The 12,990-nt window shown below is 35.4% G+C and overlaps 2 protein-coding genes across 2 annotated transcripts; one reads left to right on the top strand and one right to left on the bottom strand.

The window, feature by feature from the left end:
- The first annotated feature begins 588 nt into the window (after positions 1 to 588).
- LOC114718233 (pentatricopeptide repeat-containing protein At5g43790-like) lies at positions 589 to 2,489 on the top strand. The gene is given in 3 exon segments (XM_028903497.1): positions 589 to 780; positions 783 to 1,215; positions 1,218 to 2,489. Coding segments are annotated over 3 exon segments (1,779 nt in total). The 5' UTR covers positions 589 to 630; the 3' UTR covers positions 2,414 to 2,489.
- A 2,698-nt stretch (positions 2,490 to 5,187) lies between these two features.
- LOC114718240 (small RNA 2'-O-methyltransferase) lies at positions 5,188 to 12,015 on the bottom strand. Its single transcript, XM_028903503.1, has 10 exons — positions 11,816 to 12,015; positions 10,530 to 10,856; positions 9,892 to 9,981; positions 9,218 to 9,672; positions 8,899 to 9,144; positions 7,379 to 8,304; positions 7,034 to 7,185; positions 6,842 to 6,958; positions 6,488 to 6,628; positions 5,188 to 5,780 (listed from the first exon to the last, which is right to left on the bottom strand). The coding sequence occupies exons 2-10, from the start codon at positions 10,797 to 10,799 to the stop codon at positions 5,334 to 5,336; spliced, it is 2,844 nt and encodes a 947-aa protein (XP_028759336.1). The 5' UTR covers positions 10,800 to 10,856; positions 11,816 to 12,015; the 3' UTR covers positions 5,188 to 5,333.
- Between the last annotated feature and the right edge of the window lie 975 nt (positions 12,016 to 12,990).

Raw genomic sequence — 12,990 nt, 5'->3', positions numbered from 1 at the left:
CATTAATGGACTGAATAAGAAAAGATGATAATTTGACCATGTCAAATAAGTTTTTTCAATAAATAACTAGATTTTTATCCAAAATGAATCAGTGGACCTTACCTTGAAACTCTAGAGACCAAGATTTAGCATCAAAATAATCAACAAAACTATACTGTCTTCACTCTTTAATATAAGACCTTATTTGACTTTTATTTTGATCCTAAATATAATACTCCAATCCATTTTGTCTTTATATTTATATTTTTTCTAATGTAGTCTTTTTAACAATAGTAGTTCTAGTTAATACACTTGATTAGTAAGGATATTTTAGGAAAGACAACACCTATTTATACAAATAACTAACTTAATTTCTTTTCTTAATCTTTCAAATTAGTCAACTAACTCTTATAATTAGGACCGAAAGTAGTATTAAAGAAAGTAAACTAATGAAATTGATTGGATGCGCAGGGCGACTGAAGCACTGCTGATTTATGAAGTGTATGAAAATTTGCATCGAGCTATTGTATGCAAACAAGTTACCAGTATCCATATTATTTTCATATGCAGGTTCGTTTCTCCATTCTCCTGCAGGGAGAGCTCATTAAAAAGAGGAAATCCATTCATTTGAAGCTTACACAACCCCTTCCCATGAAAACCCAAAACCCCATTTTCAGCCACCCAACTCTACAAATCCTAGAAAGATGCCATACTCTTGCCACCTTAAAGCAAGTTCATGCCCATATGCACACAATTGGTCTCGCCCTCCATACATATCCTCTCAGTCGTCTTCTCTTATTCAATCCTCCAAGCTTTCCTTAACCTATGCTCTTCACATCTTCAGAAACATCCCAAATCCAACAATCTTCCTCTTTAACACTCTCATTTCTTCCCTCACCAATTATCATAGTGAACATGCCCACATAGCCTTCTCACTTTATAATCAAATACTCCTCCGTAATAAAACCACCCTAAGACCCAATAGTTTCACTTTTCCATCCCTCTTCAAGGCCTGTGCCTCTGACGGATGGCTCCATTGTGGCCATCCCCTCCATACCCATGTCTTCAAGTTCCTTGAGCCCCCATCTGATCACTTTGTCCAAGCCTCTCTGGTCAATTTCTATGCTAAATGTGGCAAATTAAGCCAGTGTAGGTATCTGTTCAATCAAATCAGTGAACCTGACCTGGCCATGTGGAATACTTTATTAGCTGCGTACACACGTAGTGCTAGCTTTGAAGAGATGCTGATATGTATTTAGAGGTGCTGCATGGGTTCAGTGAGATGCAGGAGTCTCAAATACGGCCTAATGAAGTTACACTTGTGGCTTTAATTGGAGCTTGTTCTAATTTAGGTGCTCTTAGTCAAGGTGTGTGGGCACATGCTTATGTCTTAAGGAACAATATTGTGGTCAACCGATTTGTGGGTACTGCATTAGTTGACTTGTATTCCAAATGTGGATTCGTGAACCTTGCCTATCAGGTGTTTGATAAATTGCCTGAAAGGGACACATTTTGTTATAATGCTATGATTGGTGGGTTTGCGGCTCATGGTCAAGGGCATCAGGCACTTGAACTTTATGAAAAGATGAAGCCCGAGGGTTTAGTTCCTGATAGTGCAACCATTGTAGTTACTTTGTTTGCTTGTTCTCATGTTGGATTGGTGGAGGAAGGCTGTAAAATATTTGAGTCCATGAAGAAGGCTCACGGTATCGAGCCAAAGCTTGAGCATTACGGCTGCCTAGTTGATCTTCTTGGTCGAGCAGGACGTCTAAAAGAGGCAGAGAATATGGTGCGGAAAATGCCCGTAAAGCCAAATGCAATAATGTGGAGGGCTTTACTTGGGGCAGCAAGACTTCATGGAAATATAGAGATAGGTGAAGTTGCACTCAAACACTTGATGCAATTAGAACCAGAAACTAGTGGAAACTATGTGCTTCTGTCCAATATGTATGCTAATTTCAATAGGTGGGATGACGTGAAGAGAGTGAGAACTCTAATGAAACATCAAGGGGTTAACAAAATTCCTGGATTTAGCTTAGTTGAGATTGGCGGGGCCATGCACAAGTTTCTCACATGTGATAAAACTCATCCATTTTCTAAGGAGATATATTTGAAGATTGAGGAGATAAACAGAAGGCTACAAGAATATGGTCACAAACCAAGAACATCTCAAGTTTTGTTCGACATGGAAGAAGAAGACAAGGAAGATGCTCTTTCTTACCATAGTGAAAGGCTAGCGATAGCATTTGCTCTTTTAGCAACATCAGATTCAAGTTCTCCTATAAGAATATTGAAAAACCTTCGGGTTTGTGAGGACTGTCATGCTAGCACTAAGCTGATATCGACTATTTATCAGACGACTATTATAGTTAGAGATCGAACTCGCTTTCATCATTTTCAGGATGGAACTTGTTCTTGCAAGGATTACTGGTGATATCTAACAGTTATACCTGTGCAGTGCAGTTTTGTTTGAACAAATTAATATGACATGGCTCGGCCTACCATTGTTATTTAGGGACTATATTCATAGATCAATTGTTAGATAACACATCAAAGTCACACATTTGATGCCTAAATAAGAAAATATATAAGCGTAAAGTGTTTGCTACCAATTTTTGTAAAACCAGAAAGTGATTTCTACCAATTGGCTTAAACTATTTTGGTGTAATAAATAAATCACACTTAAATACCAAACGTTCAATTAAATACGATTTTGGGACTTTATGTATGTTGCAATTTTAGATTGAACTTAATCATATGATCAATTAATGTTTTCCTTTTAAACAAATATTTTTGGAATTATGTTTACGATTTTCTCTTGCCAAGACTTCTAAGTTTCTGTAGGCTAGGTATAACTAGGTCACCTTTCATAACCAGAAAATTTAAGTTTCTGTAGATTTTACGAGTTATATATAACTAGGTTATCTTTTATAATTAGAAAATTTAAGGCGAATCTAATTTTGAGGAAGGTTTTTAGGTGCAAAGAATTCACCGACAAAAAATGATTGAGGAAAAAACTTTTGGTTTTACCAAAAATACATATTAAATATAAAGATAAACTAAATAAATATTTAATATGCTACAAATCAACACAATTATTAATATAGGATGAGGAAAAAATATTCTTTACAAATATTACATAAATATTTATTATTTGTAAACTACAAATATTACTGAGAATATGCCTTGCAATGCTAAAGTATGCGGTCTAAATTTCTTGGATTCAGATTTGATTCTAAATTGGGAAAATGCCTAGGAACTTGGATAGATCCAGGCAAAAGAAAGACTCAAATCTCCTCTCGAGTGTTAAACGCAGTGAGATATAAAATTGCCCATTGGCAGACAAAACTTCTATCCCAGACCTCTAGACTTGCGCTCATCAAGTTGGCGCTGGCAGATATAAATATACATGTTTTTTCTGGCATCAAGCTACCAAAACACATCTGTGAACAAATTGACCCTTGTTGCATCAATTTCTTTTGGAGATCAACAAATATCAAGAACAAGGCGCATCTTCTTAGAAAAGGGGAAATTCTTAAACCAGTGGAGCAAGGAGGCCTAGGATTGAGACCCGCGGCAGTCATGAATAGGGCCCTTCTTGCTAGGAAAGTTTGGAGAGTTTTAACATCTGAAGAGCCTTCACTATTAGAATCTTCCTTGAAAATCAAATATATTGATGTCACTAATTTGATTAAGACACCTTACAATGCATCATGGATATGGAAGAGTATTTCTGAGAATGCAGGACTTATAATATCCAAACTGAAGTGGAGAGTTGGAAATGGCCTTTCCATTCCTATGAACCATCAGTTGTGGTGGCCAATGCAACAAGATCTAGCTGTCACATCAAATATTCGATATGTAGCTGATCTTTTAGTGCATGGCAATTCTTTTTAGGTTACATTTGGTAGGAAGTATTGAAAATAAGAGATTATGATTAGGATTGTGATTGAGAAAATTTATTAAAAGAGTATTTAATATAAGAGATTGTTTGTTATATGGGATTAGCCAAACCCATGTATGTGGGATTGGAGAATATCATGAGGGGAAGTGGTATTCTCCAATCCTACCTCTATGAGTTTGCCTAATTCTATATAATAAGCAATTACTCATATTCAATATTATTTTAATGATTTTTTTCAATTACAATTTCAATCTCAATCTTAGTTTAATGTTTCGTACCAAATTGGACTTTAGAGTAATGTTGAGTGGAACTCATCCTGAGTTTATCAACTTTCTCCCAGTTCCTCAACTTCAGCCATTCTGTCAACTCCTCTCTCATTCATAGATATTTCGAATAAACTGGCATGGCAAAAAAATTCTATGGGGATCTGTAAGGTAAAAGATGAAGCATCTTTTTTAATTAATACTGATAATACGGTTCTAGATGATTTCTAGAAATTCATTTGGAAAGAAGATAATTCTATGGCAAGGGAAGAAGATATCTTTGATAGCTACTATCAAAGAGATACAAGGCATACACACTCTCTTTCAATTAGCATTTTCTCCTCAGGCTAATGTTGATAGCTGCCAATCTCATGTACAATCTGTCTTGAGTTATAACTTCCCAAACAATGAAGGTTGGGCTATCATTCTCTATAAATTCAAGACCCAGAATCACTCATTGTCATGGAATTATATGCTCTAACATATCATCATTATAAGAACTTTTATGGAGAATCAAAAATTACAACGGTCAGATTTTTTTTTTATTATGTTTCAGAGCTTCCCTTCTTTGAATTCAAAATTCTCAAATGTTTGTGCATTAGAAACTGTAGTCATTAACTATGAGTTGCGTGCAAAAATGTTTCATTAAAATTTCACCCAAGCCTCCTCACTCTGCTAATCTAGTCTGGAAGGATATCTTTTTCTTTTTATCTCATGTTAAAAGCTATAAATCTAGAGTAGTTTACCTTCCTTTATTTTTAAAATTTTCTTACAAAACTTGCAGGCTGTTATCGTTTGGAACTTTGTAACCCTTTTAATTTTAATATCATTTCGTCCTTTTACCCAAAAAAACAAAAAAGAAAAACATAGAAAGTGTTCAATTTTTTAATGTCAGTCATTGTGTCATTTTCCAGCATTAGGAACAGTGTTCTGTCAAGTACTCAAGTTAAATATTTTGCACCAACAAAATTATTAAATTATATGATTAGCTATGCCCAATCCCCATAGATCAGGATACACATAACATCCCTCTTCTTTTAGAAGAATCATTTGAAACCAAATAAATATAAATAATCCAGAATCCAAATCCTCCCCGTCATCGTTATTCTCGTTTGCTCCACTTTTTTTACTCAGTTCACAGCAGTTGAGTAAACTGTACAAGTTTCAGCGTAAAGTCCAAAAATATTTCATTTGTTGATTCTATTCCATTCCCACATAACATTGAATCGGTGATCTAAATCAGCATCCTTCAGTTCATCATCTACTTCAGCCATAGTTTCTTTTCTAATAAATACAGCAATCTGTGAGGCAAAGCCTGGTTCAACACCAGCTGTCCCACCAACCCCACTGAACTCCACATTGTAATTATGCCGTGCAGCTAAATCAGATGCCCAGCGACTGAATTGCTCTCTAGTCCACTCAAATTTGTGGTCATGATTGCGAAATCTACATGACGGTAACGAGGATTTTTCATCCAACTCCTCTTCCTGTTCCTGGCTTGCTGGATTAGACCGCTGAAGCACTACATTGTATTCATAATTTGGCGTTGAAATGATGAGAATCCTTGGACGAAAAGAACTTAATACAACATCACCAAATAGACATGCTTGGTCTTCTTCCATATGCTCAATGACCTACAATTTCACCAATGATTTGTATAAATTTCAGGCCAATCACAATTTCCACAGGGGGAAAAAATCATACGTCTAAAACAAGCAGATCAACAAGCAGTACTTACATAATACATGGTTTAATTTAAATTTAAATGGCAACAAGGATACTCCGAGTTGGTAATAAGATATTACAGAACATGCCTAGTGGTAAACTTGAATTTTGTCTCCCACACCGGATAAAGAAAGATCAGATCCCACTATTGACAATCAATCAAATCTCTACCAGTCTAGAGTTACTAGAATACAAATGCAAGCAAGTAGATGCAGAAAGAAGTAAACTCGGAAGCTGTCACGATTTGCATATTTCCTTATTGCAATTTTCCTCAGTCCAGAGTCGAAACCTTTAGCAGATTGCTTCCTATTGATCCCCACTTATTGAAACAGGTTGAATATTGACAAATTATCTAACAAAGATAATAAAGAGCATAACTAGCATATTTGGTCTCAGTCTTCAAGGTATAATGCTGGGGTCCTGGGTTCAAGTGCTAGTATAAGAAGCAGGAGATAATAAAGAATATATCCTAGGATCAATAACAGTTAAACCAACAGACATAGATGAGACGAGTGACAGAGCATAAATAGAAGAGAAGAATTTATGTTATAAAGGGTATCTTTAAATTTGGATGTACAAGTCAATCCAGTAAAAAGTAAAACGGGGAAGGGAGCACCTCTAAGCAAGTGCCAATATCAAATCCATGCAACCTGGAATCAAAACTTGTAATTGAACCTTCATAAAGAATAACAGATTTGATCCCAGCATATGGCACATCATCAACATCTGAGTTTGTAACTAATTTTGAATTAAGAACCTGCAGGATTCATAGCTATCATAAGAACCTAAGAGCTTAACTTCCCAAAAGGGAAAAGGATAGTGGGTACAATAAAATCATAATCAAATTCTGCATGGTTGAATAACGTTACAACTTTCACTAAATTATAGCATGAGATATATCACAAGGTGTTATTATTTTACTGTACCAAAAGAAGATGATAACTCCATGATATGACAACGTACTTAATACCTTAGCAGCCCGAGCAAGACCTTTTGGTGAAATATCAACACCAACAATTTTTTCCAGGGAAGTAGGATAATTTAACAATGCTTCCAGCAAACTTCCAGCTCCACATCCAAAATCAACCTATCACCCAGGAGAATATTAAACTCAAGTTTTAGATAAACCATAAAGATGAGAAGATAAGAAATTTATGTCTACCAGAGTTGCAGCACACGATTCTATAATGTGATGCACTGCAAACTCCACCCTTTGCTTTGAAAGTGGAGGGCTAAAAAGAGCTTGTTCCATCCTTTCCTCCATGGGTTCTGTTAACTTGGTCAAAGCTATTGCATATTCCATGAAGCAGGGTTCTGGTTAAAAAAAAAAAAAAAGGAGTATAAAATAACTGACAAAATAAGCAACTTCAATCCAATCATTTTTTAGGAGCAAGTCCTGTCCACTTTGCAAGTTCAACATCTTAAAAGCATTTAGTTTTAGGTCAATTGAACCATATCATGATTTAGAAAACCGTCAAGATATTAATAACAGGAGAAATTGACTTACTAGAAGACAACAAAGAAAGAGTTCTGGCTGAATCAGCCGCTGAAGCTAGAATCAATTCGGAAGGAGGTAACTCTGTGGTAAAACAAGCAGACTGGCCAACACACAACTGCATCACAACCCCCTCAACATCTGTTGTCACAGCACCAACCCCTATCTCAAACTCAAATTCTTCACAAGCTTCAATAAGTTCTTTCAGATTATCACCCTTTACAACCAAAGAAATAGAATACCTTATACATGGTATAGATCCATTGCATGGACAAACACCAGAATCTGACCCTTCAATCTTTAAAGAGCGCATTCCATATGCAGGTCCAGTACACAATGGACGCATGCATCCAAGCATATTAAGCTGAGTATTTCGTACCGATTGACATACAGCAAACTCTTTACAATGGTTTTTTGAATGAATCTGAATATTGAAGCTGTCTGCAGTATGATATAAAATCTCAAAAGGAGCGCTACTGTTCTTAAAATACTCATTTAGCCATGATAGAATCTTCAAACAAGCATTCTGTAAGGCATCATTCTGTTTCTTAAACTTGCCCTCCGGGGAACAAACAATAATTAAATCCTCAGACTTAGAAAATAATTTAACATCACATTTAAATGTGCATCCTGACACTTCTGATTGCTTTGCACCTGCTGTTGACAAGGCTCCTCTGACATGTTCAATCTCTTCTGTAGCTGAGCACGCATCCTTCAAGGAAGATCCTGATGATTCAGATGATCCTTTCAAAGGACAGCTTATGGGGGAGAAGACAGGTTCAAGTAGACGGTGCTGACGACAGAACATATAAAGGATATCTCTGGGAAGGGAACCCCTCCAGTTTGCTTTTGTTGTAAATGATGAGGGCAACTCAGCGGCAAATATTGCTTCTCTGGACAATTTATAGATCCCACTTGGTGTCTTACTTATAAGCATCCTGTGATAGCAATGTAGTAATGATTAAACGTTGAAGTTAGTTAATCATGCACAATTATTCAGTGAATAAGGATTGAGATGTGCAAAATTCACATGACAAAATGGGTTAAAATATACGTTAAGTTAAAGACAGAAGAAGACACAAACTCTTAAGGATAATCATGAAAGATATCAGCTTTCATCACTAGTAACTAGTTAGGTTTCAATAAATATGGCTTAAAATATTATGTGAGAGCCAAGGATTGGTTTTAATTAATATCTTTAACAAAGAGAATTTCAATCCTGCAAAATCACAGGGCAAGAAGTTTTGCTTCATACATACGTCAGAAATAGCTAGACGGCACCATCAGCATTTTAAGCATATAAAATAAGCCATTCGAACCCACATAGATATGCCTAAGTACGAGCACATAACTTAGGAGTTGAGGAGAATCTTTTCCCCCACTTCAATGAAATAACTAACAAGAGTCTGTTCCAGTTTTTCTGAAAACATTTGAGTTGACCATCACATTAAAACAAATGTGCAGGACATATTGACACGTTCAATTTGTTCTGATCTCTCAAGCTAACAAGATGCATCTGAAGGTCAAGATACCTGTAATATGACTGAACTGTTATGTCTTCATAAGAAAGATCTTTAGATTTCCATGTATATCCAATGGATGCCAATATTGCATCACCAAATATACATTGTCCAGACAAGTAACTAGCCCTTGCATTTAGAGATCCCTCAAAATGTAGAGTTTCCTTCACATTCAGCAAATCAGAAGATTGATCTAGACAAAATGATCTCGATGCAGCAAAAAATAATCTTGTTTCAGAAGATGCTTTACCCACATTTCTGCCAGAAACAACAAGTTAGACAATAACCAACTAAAATGATGATGATGAGAGGGACCCGAGTTTTACCCTACCTTGAAATCAGAACATAAGATGCATCTTCTAAATCAAGTTCTTTTGCAATGATATCTAGGTAGTAGTCTTTTGCAGAAATCCAAATAGTCACTGTTTCGATAGGTTTCTCCGTTGAACTAGGAATTTTAGCAGCTGCAACTTGAATGCACTCTAGCATGCCAGCTTGAATACTTAATGACTCACTAATATCCTGGGGATAGGGACTCTGCTTTTTAAGCCAGAGATGCTGTTCAGAAGTAGAAAGAAATCCAGATAACTTTGTAGCGGCCCTCATTATGTACAAATTAACCAACAATGGATTTGACTCCACCGCAGGATTAATATATTTACACAAGTTAAAGAGCTTTGTGTCATAGACAGCAATGACAGAAACAGGAATTGACCCACAGAGATCACCTTTTCTCCACAAAGTTGCTCCAAGGTGACCACAGAGTGGATGAAGTGATGTAAGAAACTGCAGTGTTGAAAGGCAACAAAGAATGGGCTTAGACTGAAGCACAATTCAGCAAAAGATATAACTGCAACAACATAAAATCAATCAAATCCATTCAATTCCCTATTCATTAATTTATCATCATTGTGGCCAACGAATATAAGCATTCCTATCTTTGATTATTGACAGTAGACATGACTTTTTACACAAATCAGATGAAAGACAAATCAGAATGCCTGCCTTTTCTGAAAATAAGTATGCGATTCGAGCAACTAAACTTTCCCATGCTTCTTGTGGAGTGAGATCACTGGCCGTAGGATGGATGCCAAGCTGCATCAGAGTATCAAACAGCCAAATTATTATCATGGCAACATATTTATAGCCAAGGTTGCTAGGCCAATTCTTGGATGAAAGTAAAAAATTATAAAAGCTTAAGAGAAAACTATTAGTAATATCAAGCAAACTTACCAAATAAATGGTATCAGAATAAAATCATAACAAGGCAAAATCAGACAATCAACCACAGATTTTCTCTCAAAACGAAAAATAGTCAGCTTCAAATCCTCATGGCTAATGCAACTCAGCCTTAAGACCTCTATCCCAGAAGCATCAAAAGAAATATAAAAAATAGAACTATCCAAGCCCAAGCTCCTTACAAGAAATCAGTTTGGGGTAAAGAATTAATATACAGGTTTTACCTCTCCTTCCTTGATCATAAAGCGAATGTTTAAAGAGACATATAATTTTAAGAGAAAGCTGGATGAGGCCATATCTAGCAGTAAAGTTATAGTCCTAGGAGAAAACGCAAGTGAATTACAAATTATGGTAAATGTATACAAATCTACTTTTAATAGAAAGGACAATTAACTAAGTCAAACCTTTTCTAAAGCCATCTCCGCAGCCGATTGCTCTGCGTCCTTCTTTTTTCTAAAGGTCCCTGACACAACAGAAAGTTCTGGAAGCTGCAACAAACATCGATACAGGCAAGGACCCTTTTGTTGAATTAATCCAGGACACTCAGTGTGAATAGGCTCCTTTACTTCCTCTACTGTGAAGCAGGCCTTGCTGCCAAATTTTTGGTGTATTATAGCCTTAGGTGTAAGGGTTGTTTTCTTTAATTCAACAGCAGGATGCCCTTTTGTTTCCATTGTAAAGATCTGAGCATAATCTACTCTTGGAAAACAATGATCAAATGCCCATCCATCCTACATTATTAAAATTTGAAACTGTCAGGTTAACATTATGTCATTACTATTACGCCTAAAAAGTAATAATAATAGTAATAATAAGTGATAACTACCTATTAGCTTCAACAGAGTAAATGACAAATACAGCTTCCTATTTTCATGAAAAGCCAGCGGAAGATCACAGGAATGCATAAGGTTTTAATTTAATTTTAGTAATATTCTGAAATCTTACTTGTAATAATACTTGTAAAAGCAAAGCTTTTCAGCAATTTCTAAACGTTGTTATCCACATTGAAAATCGAATATTTTAAATCCTTAAGAAATAACAAGCCAAATTTATAAACAAGAAGGTGCCACAACCAAAGTATTTTTAAATAGACAATTACACAGTGACCTAAGTTCCTCAGATATGCTAGTAGATTTTACATGTCTAATGGGAAAAATAAGTACAAAGAACAAATGACTGCCATATTGTAGCAACACTATCTACATAAACAGCATGAACAGCAATACTAGCACTACAATTCAGTAGATATGGACTTGACTGTGAAACATAAAAAGACGATAAAAATCATAGACAGAATAGAGGAAATATTATCGCAATTTAGAAGGGGAAACGATAATCCTAGCCCCAAATGTTTTGGCAGTAAAGGAACGGAGAAAAACAGAAGATAAGTTCACGAATCATTTATCTACACCCAGTAACGTTAAGAGCCTTCACGGGTCCCAATGACATTATCGAAATTCCAAATTTTCCTCCTTTTAGAATCACTGAGGAACTGGGAGAACACCAAAAGCCAATAATGCAATAGCCGGGAAACCATCCAGAGAAACGTGAGAAAGATTAAAATGGCCCAATAATTGGAAGCGAAAAATTAGGAGCAAGTTCAATGCACGAAAGCCCCTCCGAAGCAGAAGAAAAGACGACGACGACGACATCGCATAAAAATTAAAATGAAAAATAGCAGCGATGGTACCTTGGTTACGTTAACCAAATCCACGATGGACGCAGGAAAACACAGAGAGAGAAGCTTTAGAAGATCAGGTATAATGAGAAAGCTTGGAATTTGGAAAGGAAGGATTGTGATTTCATGAAATGGAATCAATTAGGAAGCAAGAGGAAGAGGAAAGTTTATAGCTTTATTGGGAGAAAGGAAGAGGTTTTGGAGGGGTTTTTGGGATGTTGGGTGGGCTGTTGGGCACGAAACGGACGCACACTGCCCAATATTCCATTCCAAGAAATGAGTTCACAGTCACTAACGGATCGTGCTGCCGCTTCTCCCACCTTCCTGCTTAAGTTTGATCCCCTTCCTCCCCAAGTTTGTTTTTAATTGACTTCACTGCCGTCATGTCAAGCCTCTTTTGACTGTGACTCGCATATTAATGCAATTTTCTTTTTCTTTTTGGCGTCAACATGCAATATTCTTTTGACTTCATACAATTTAGTTAAAAAATTTAGAATTTACTTTTAAATTGGGTTTATTTAGTATTTTCCTTTCATCTAATTTTTAAAAGCATTCTTTTTTTTTATTCTTAAAAACGAAAAATGGAAATAACTTGGTTTGTTTTTTGTTTTCTTTTTTAAACTTTAGGAAGATTTTTAGATGAAAAATTTTCCCCCTTTTTATTAATATTAAAGTTATAATTATTTACAACAAGATTTTCAAAATCACCTCATCCTATATCAGCTTTTCATTCCTCTGGATTGCTGCTCATTCTTTGTTGTTATTTCTAAATTCTAAAAATGTTTTCAAATTAATATTGCCACATATTTTATGTTTATTTTATTCTCAAAAATACAATGTTAAAATTATTTTAATATATTTTTTATTAAAAAAATGGACATAAAATCAGATAGCCCTTATTCTCCCTTTTCTTCTCAGAGAAGACTTTCAATTCTGCCAATTTCATCTAATTATTCTAACTAAATACATTTTTTCAACATTTTATTGAAGCAAGAGGCATATAATTTATTGTTTTGTTTGGCCGAATAGAATTTATCGTTTATTAATAACATTTTTTCAGTATTATATTACATTAGTTTTTTTTTACCAGAATTATATTACATTAGTTTGGTATCAGAGTAATACTCTTGTGTAAATAAGAGAGTTATAGGGTCAAAAGATGGAAATTGAATAACAGAAATGAGGGG

Source organism: Neltuma alba, unplaced genomic scaffold (genome assembly GCF_004799145.2).
Source record: "Neltuma alba isolate B1F8T4 unplaced genomic scaffold, ASM479914v2 tig00011822_pilon, whole genome shotgun sequence".
Classification (NCBI taxonomy): Eukaryota; Viridiplantae; Streptophyta; class Magnoliopsida; order Fabales; family Fabaceae; genus Neltuma; species Neltuma alba.
The sequence above is the reverse complement of the archived record's forward strand: the minus strand, read 5'-3'. Positions and strand labels throughout refer to the sequence as shown.

Excerpts from the sequence above, each read along its gene's own strand:
- LOC114718240 (XM_028903503.1), bottom strand. The coding sequence starts at position 10,799 with ATGGAAACAAAAGGGCATCCTGCTGTTGAATTAAAGAAAACAACCCTT. Across the intron at positions 9,145-9,217 it reads TCTTATGTTCTGATTTCAAG|AAATGTGGGTAAAGCATCTT; the intron begins GTAGGGTAAAAC and ends TGTTTCTGGCAG. Across the intron at positions 7,186-7,378 it reads TCTTTCTTTGTTGTCTTCTA|AACCCTGCTTCATGGAATAT; the intron begins GTAAGTCAATTT and ends TTTTTTAACCAG.